General features: G+C 42.8%; 1 protein-coding gene across 1 annotated transcript; it reads left to right on the top strand.

The window, feature by feature from the left end:
* The first annotated feature begins 2,755 nt into the window (after window positions 1-2,755).
* LOC138773984 (alpha-2Db adrenergic receptor-like) lies at window positions 2,756-4,644 on the top strand. Its single transcript, XM_069954518.1, has one exon. The coding sequence runs from the start codon at window positions 3,297-3,299 to the stop codon at window positions 4,500-4,502; it is 1,206 nt and encodes a 401-aa protein (XP_069810619.1). The 5' UTR covers window positions 2,756-3,296; the 3' UTR covers window positions 4,503-4,644.
* Window positions 4,645-7,979: the final 3,335 nt, after the last annotated feature.

The raw sequence follows: 7,979 nt of genomic DNA, 5'->3' as shown, positions 1-7,979 counted from the left end.
TGTGAAATCTTCAGTAAAATACGTCCTGTGAACAGACCCTAAGGGTCCTATTACACTGAGCGATTTTTAAGGATTAATGATCGCAAACGAGATTGTTTAGCGTTAACCTGAAATCGTTCACCATATTACACAGAATGATAATCTTTAGTTACGATCGTTACTATGATCGTTATTGCGATTGTTACTATGATCGTTTATTCCTTCTGATCCCAGAAAAACAATGAACAATGTGCAATTACAATGCACTATTAGTGAAAAAATGGAATTACAGCAAACGAATGTGGAATTACAGCGAACGATTAACAATAATTTTAGGTTCAGATCTAAATCAACGATCAACGACATACGAACGTTTTTTCGATCGTTGCCTGCAATTACACAGAACGATTGTTTAAATTGTGTGTCCATTTAAATACATTGGTATAGCGGCACATCCCAGGGGCTGATAAAGACAAATGTAACTGCCGCACAAAAGATCAAATCAGCTGACAAGCGGGCGTTTGCCTGCTCCTCTGCTGATCTCTGACACTCTTACACAGGCCAATTATCGGCTAAATGAGCATTTCTAGGAACGCCCCTTGAGAGTTATCGACCCATGTACACAAAAAGTGTATGTTGAAAAGTAGTACAGCACATGATGGGGAACCTCAGTATCCTGTTGTATAGCATGAACGACATAGCAGAGATAGTATGCTGGATGCATGAAAAAGCTGGCAATCTATAATAACATATGCACAGCACTGACAAGGCAAGATAAAACAGCATGCAGTAGGCGCTTATCAATTTAGCTACAGCAAGCGTCTCATGTGCGCATGTTTTGAAGAAGAGTTAAATATTAGGCTCAGGAGCTTGCAGCTGTCTGCTGTAGTAAATTAGACCTAGTTCAGATATTCAGGATTCTGACAGGATTTAGGTGCAGATTCGGAATCCTGATAGAATCTGATGGCATTCAGCAACCAATGTATATATATGGAGTGCGTTTACTTTATTCACATACAGTAGAAAAAAAATCTACATGGAATAACGTGTGTGCCGCAGATTTTAAAATCCACAGTATGTTTATTATTGTCAAAGATCTGTTCCACTGAATGATAATGGGGCTAATTCACATGTAGATTTTCAACTGCAATCCAGTTCAATTTGCCTATAGCAAACATGTGAAAAAGGCGGTATTTCCATAGCTATACAACCTCAAAATCAACACAAAATTTGTTTTGCATTTTTCGGAGATTTTAATGTGCTTTTAAGTGTTTTTTTTTTCTTTTTTCAAGCTCCCACTGATTTTTGAAGTTCATTTGTCCCATTGATTCAGTAGGATATCCCACATGCACTGTGCCATCCGCCTAAAGAATTGACATGTCATGCAAACTCCACTTGAATTTCCGCGCTGATTCCTTATGCTGTCAGTTCCTGTCATTAATAGTGCAGTTCAGCAGTGGATTAAGGCTAGGTTAATACTATGTAAAAATGAGGGCCGTCTTTTATAACAACAGCCACCATTGTGCAAATAGTGTCCATTATTTAAAAAATAACTGACGTTATTTGTGCAATGACGGTGGAAAAATGCACCAATACTAAGGTGATAACACTCGAGCAATCCATTGGCCACATTTGGCCAGAATACACCAGTGAATCAGGGCGCAACTTTACTGGTAAACGCGTTTACTGATTGGATGCCGCATTCCAGCTTAAAGCCTGTGTGTTTTTCCTAGGGGGCATTCACACATTCTGTTATTATGGTCCGTGCACGGACAATGTGCTACAGACCGGAATTCAAACTTCCCAGAATCATGATTCCTCCTTATGCTGGGAGCTCCAAAACAGTTTAAATCTTTGCGCTATTGTAAAATAAATAAATTAATTAAAAAAGCAATGTGACGATTAATGGTGCGTTTACACAGACAGATTTATCTGACAGATCTTTGAAGCCAAAACCAGGCACAGACTATAAACAGGGATCAGGTCATAAAGGGAAGACTGGGATTTCTCCTCTTTTCAGATCCGTTCCTGGCTTTGGCTTCCAAAATCTGTCAGATAAATCTTTCTGTGTAAACGCACACCCTAAGGCCTTTTCATTGGCTTTTTTGTGTGACTTAAACATACCTACTTAGTAGTTACATTTCTATATTTAGATGGATCATAATATGTGTGTGTTTCTATAGATATGTGTATGCATATAGTGATTTATGTCTCTACTCAGAGGCCAGCACTGCTGCATCCCCATCCAAGCTCAAGATTCACTAGTTTATCTGTAGAAATTCAGTTCCTGGCACCTTCTGGGATCCACTGACTTTGTGCTGTAAGTTTGGATGAGAAAATCTATTTTCCATACATGCTGTAATCCCATAGATCAAACCCCAGTGCATTATAGGAACGGAAGTTGGGGAAGATTCTCAGCCCAGATATATTCCAGAACTGTATGTATTTCCAAAGCTATTTTTCTGCTGTTTCCACAGGGCATTCACCTCTATAGGGGTCTGCACAGAGGAAGTGCATATTAATAGAATTGCAAGAGAAAATAAACTTGACAGCTGTGTGACAAAGATTTCTGTGAAATTGAGTGTATATGACATTCAGTGCAGGCAGCCCATTATTCAGCAAGCTTCATGTATGAGGGAGCACCTCAATACTGGGAGACTACCCAGAGGAGCTGCACTGGGCTCCCCCCTCCCTCCCACCACTAGTATGGGGCGGTGCAGGCTGCTCTGCTGCTAGGAGCAATGCTGATCACTCTGTCTTAGCTCTGCCATGGTCACCTGGATGTGGTGCTGTGCAAGTCTGGAGGCTTCTGCCAGAAGAGAGGAATGTCAGGACTGTCATCTGAGCTCCATACTGTCCTAAGGAACAAAGATCTATGGACTGAGAAACTTCAAGCAGGTATTCCCTCCCTCCCTTCTCTAAGCTGAAGTGCAAAGTGGAATGCACCCAGTGTGCAGCCAAGTAGGATAAGAAGTCAGAAGTCATCTGCACTGAAGGCAGAGGTGAAGAAGAGGACTGGATCTAAAGAACAGGACTGGGTCTAAAGAACAGGACTGGAGGTAAAGGACAGGACTGGAGATTAAGGACAGGACTGAAGTGTCTCCTGAGCAGGATGAGGATTCCCTGGAGTTGATGCAGGGACTGATCTTCAGGAATTCTCAGAACTCATCTGCTGGGATATATCTGTAAGTAGCTTATTACACAATGTAGTATTGATCACTATAGCCCTGGCTACTGACCCCCACAACTCATAGACTGATAATACTGCACTGGACTGCCTACTAGGACTATTCATTTGCTATTAACATGTGACGGAGATGGAGCTTACAACTTTAGCTGCTGGAATCAGCAATGTTTCTGGGAACAGCAGCCAGCCAGAGCTGAACAGCTGGCCCTATGCAGCATGGGAGAGCGCCCTGATCATTTTCGCTGTGGGGGCTATCATCTTGTCCACTGTTGTTGGGAACATTCTGGTGGTTTTAGCAATATTTACCAGCCGGGCTCTTAGGGCCCCGCAGAACTTGTTTCTGGTCTCCCTGGCATCTGCAGACATTCTTGTGGGGGCTTTGATCATTCCATTCTCCTTGGCCAAGGAGGTCATGGGCTATTGGCACTTTGGCAATGTGTGGTGCAGCATGTATCTGGCGTTAGACATATTGTTTTGTACCTCTTCTATTGTTCACCTATGTGCCATCAGCATGGACAGGTATTGGTCTATTACCAAAGCAGTGAAGTATAACTTAAAGCGCACCCCCAAAAGGATTAAGAGTATGATTGCCATTATCTGGATAATATCTGCAGTTATCTCCTTCCCACCGCTGCTGAAGACAAATACCCTCGAAGAATGGAGGTGTGATCTCAATGATGACACGTGGTATGTCTTATTTTCATGCACTGTATCCTTCTTTCTTCCCTGCATCATTATGATATTCCTATACTGTCGGATCTATAAAGTAGCCAAACATAGAGCCTCTACCGTGTCCAACCTCAAGAACGGCCTCTCTGGCTGCAGCAATCTTCCACCAGGTATTTGCTATCATGAGGATTGCTGTGACCAGCAGAACCCGCACAGTAACCTGGATGCAGATGAAATGGACCTGGAGGAAAGCACATCTTCCATTCACAGGTTCCCCGAGTCAGCTCATCATGGCCCTACAAATAACGCCAGCAATGCAAAAGTTAAAAGGCTTTCATGGTCCATAAACCGAGGACAGCAAAAAAGGGACAGATCAATCTCAATCTCACAGACCCGGCTGCAGCAGCTGAGGGAGAAGAGGTTAACATTTGTCCTAGCCGTGGTCATTGGAGGCTTTGTTATTTGTTGGTTCCCATTCTTCTTTACTTACAGCTTGGACTCTGTGTGTAGAGAAAAGTGCGGCATTTCCGATGCACTCTTTAACTTTTTCTTCTGGATTGGTTACTGCAACAGCAGCCTTAATCCTGTCATATATACTGTGTTTAACAGGGACTTCAGGAAAGCATTCCGAAAACTCCTCGTACGCAACCCTAAAAGGACCATGTGAGGAGGACGTAAGGGGGCAGAGAGACTGATATATGTATCTAGGTGCTAAGCACTGTCATAGACAATTACTGCGACCACTGGGATACTGTGGCTAAGGAACTGATGAGTTTGTTTTATTAGAAATAAAAACATTTCACAAGAGTGTTCCTGTGAGACTATCTTTGGTAAAGCTAAAGTGAAACTCTTTTTATACAATAAATTATTCTATAGTCTGTGTGTATACGTACCTCCTGGCCATGTTATCTGTCCGGCTTATTATTTGTCATAGAGCAGACTGACAATTCACAACATTAGCCCTACCCACACAACGTGACTCCTTCAGACTGTGACACAAACATAAATATTTTGAAGTATCACGTGGCTAGTAATCTTATGTAGGCCACTGCGAGATTTGGTGTTCACCTATATTCAGATAGATGATTGGATATTATAACTATCAGTCAGTTTCATAGAATTTCATTACAAATATTTGTATATAACAATATAGGGAAGTATGCCTTGATCATTATATCCTAAAATATTATGCCGTTATTATTATTATTATATTTAAAATCTCTGCTTGCAGTCATTGAAAGAAAACATGTTTATATCCAGGGGCTAAAAAACCTGTCTGTATGGCATTGCTACCTGGCTCATTACAGGCGAGAGCTTTGCTTCCCGTCAGATGGTCAGAACAAGTTCTCAGCTTCTGTGTATAAACAATAAATAGTTCTATTTACAGCAAACTTTTGAATAGGAATTGCTACACAAAGTATATACAAAATACCTGCATAGCTTTTATTATACAGTGTTTATGCTTCATTTACTTAACTATAAACAGTACATAAACTAGATACTCTGTATATAACATGGTATTACTAAGAGAACGACACTTTAATACCCAATTCAATTAATGTTATGTGACACAGAAAGACTGGGTTTAAATATGTGGACACTCTACATGGTCTTGCCTCAAACTGAGGAGATACATACACAGCATTGGAGTCATTTGAAGTGTCACATATACAGACTTTTATGTACTTTTCCATTCTACTTTTCTACTGTTGTCAATAGGATATTGTCTTCCCGTTCTATCAGCCCATCCATCAGTTTTAACATGTAATCCATAGGATGATGGTTTCAATAATAGTTGTTATAATTGGCATCTGTCATTTCAACCCATTGTATCTGTCGACCGATTGACTTCCAAGTGGATGGGATAACAGATGCTGTCTGTGACACAACAAAGTGTTTCCTGCGCATCAGAAATGGCGTTCATTGCAAAGACAGACAATAACTTTATCTTGATATAAAAAATAGAACGGGTATTGACATCTATTTCTAACCATCTTTTCGGGTGAAGAAATGTACAGAAGGATAGAGTGAAGTGAACAGCAGCCCTGTGAAGATGTGTTGCCCTGTGATAGATTTATTAAGGATTCCAATAGTTGCAAAGCATTATGGGAGTATGTAAGAGAGAGTTACCAACAAAATATGTAACATAAGTGGTGGAGGGTAAAGCGTCTACATTTAGATATCCATTTAAATAGTTATCCAATTAATAGGTTCAGATCCAGCCATTAAAGGGGTATTCTGGGAAAAATTTACTTTTCCCCTATCCACGGGATGGGGAAAAGTAGGAGATCGCAGGGGGTCTGACCCCTGAACACCCCCCACCTCTCCACCCCCTTGGCGATCTCTGTATCTGACCGTACCGGCTCTGTTATAAATAGAGCCCTGGGTCGGCACGTGATCCGTTCCTATAGAGCGGCAGAAGGAGCTGAGTACAGCGCTCTTCCTGCGTACTTGGCTCTTTCCATCGACCATAGGAATGAATAGAGCCACAGGTCACGTGCCGACCCAGGGCTCTGTTCATAACAGAGCTGGCAGGGTCCAATCTGGAGAACGTTGGGGGGTTCAGGGATGGTCCTTTGTAGTCAATGAAGAACACCAATAGATTTTAGTAGACTATATAAATCTTAATTTTATCTAAAGCACATACACACTTGTGGTTCTCTGGCTTTAACAGCTAACCAAGGTGGTCTCAACAAGAAGTCTCTCACAATGGGTCTGCACTAAGTAAAAAGAATGCCCAAACTTGACAACCAGTTTAAAGAGGTTTAGCTGTTCAGTATAAGGAACCTGCAAAGTAAGGCCCTATGTGTCAGCTCCCTGAAGCCCTGTGGTAAAATAGGTATCCAGGTTTTAATTGGACTTAAAATTATTAGAATAAATGAATGGTAAATGTACTGCTAAATGAGAGAGTGTCAATTATCACTTCAATCCAAAAGGGTAAACGTCAGTGGATTTGAAGCATGGCACCAGGCTTTGGAATTGTTTGCTCATGTCTGACCTCTATAGACATTAATAATGTTAAGCCTAGCTTGACTCCTGAATATAAAAGACATGTGCCAGAGTTCATGACATGTATGCTGGAGTTCACAGAACGCACACAATAGGATAACTCTGAGCTGCCACAATTTACACAGCTGGTGGCTTATCTCAGTGGGACATCCTCTTTTCTTTATTACATTACTAAGAAATGTCCTTGCTGTCTAGAGCTATAAATGTAGTGTCCAAACTTTTGATAATAGATGTATGCATTACAATATACTATGGTGGGAATTTACACAAGAGCAACATTATACATGCTAGTCTAAAGTTCCTATTACACAAAGTGATTATCGGCCATATTCAGCCGATACCGACCGTTACGGCCTATGATCGCTTAGTGTAATAGAAGACAAAGATCAGCCGACGTGCACAATGTCGGCTGAACGTTGTCTTTCAACATGTTAAAACATCAAGTGATATACTGCTGTCGCTCTGTGTAATATCTTCTATGGGCTGCCTGGACAATCTAGCGATCACCCGTGCAGCCCCGCCGCAGCTCCCCGCGGGCCCCCCAGCTCTTACCCACTCGCTGCCCACACATGTATTATCGCCAGCAGCGACCTGACAGGTCGGTGCTCGCTTGCTCCTCAGAAACGCCCTGTGTAATAGGGGCTTAACCTCTTAAGGACCCATGACGTACCGGCACGTCATGGATCACTGTCACTTAAGGACCCATGACGTGCCGGTACGTCATCCCTTTAAACGGGCGCCGCGGCCGGCCGGGTCCCGATCGGGGGAGATAGCCTGCTATAATACATAGCAGGCCATCTCTCCCTGTCGGCATGGAGGGTTGTTAACCCCCCCCATGCCGACGATCGCCGCTATTGGCTGATAAGCCCATAGCGGCGATCGGAACCTTTCCGGGCCATCGGTGGCCCGATGACCCGGAAAAAAATGGCGGTCGGTGCTGTCCGAGGACGGCACCGACCGCCATTACTGTAAAAAGTAATGGTGGTCACGGTACCACCGTCCCGATCGCCGTGAACGGCCGGCCAGCCGGCCGGCCGTTCACGGCGATCAAAGTCCCCACAAGTAATAAATACCTGCTCCGGACCCCTCAGCTAGGTAGCTGAGGGGTCCGGAGCAGGTATTTGTACATTACTCA

Source organism: Dendropsophus ebraccatus, chromosome 1 (genome assembly GCF_027789765.1).
Source record: "Dendropsophus ebraccatus isolate aDenEbr1 chromosome 1, aDenEbr1.pat, whole genome shotgun sequence".
Lineage (NCBI taxonomy): Eukaryota > Metazoa > Chordata > Amphibia > Anura > Hylidae > Dendropsophus > Dendropsophus ebraccatus.
This window is presented reverse-complemented; position numbering and strand designations above follow the sequence as displayed.

What these genes read in the sequence shown, in the direction of transcription:
- LOC138773984 (XM_069954518.1), top strand. Translation starts at nt 3,297, where the DNA reads ATGGAGCTTACAACTTTAGCTGCTGGAATCAGCAATGTTTCTGGGAAC.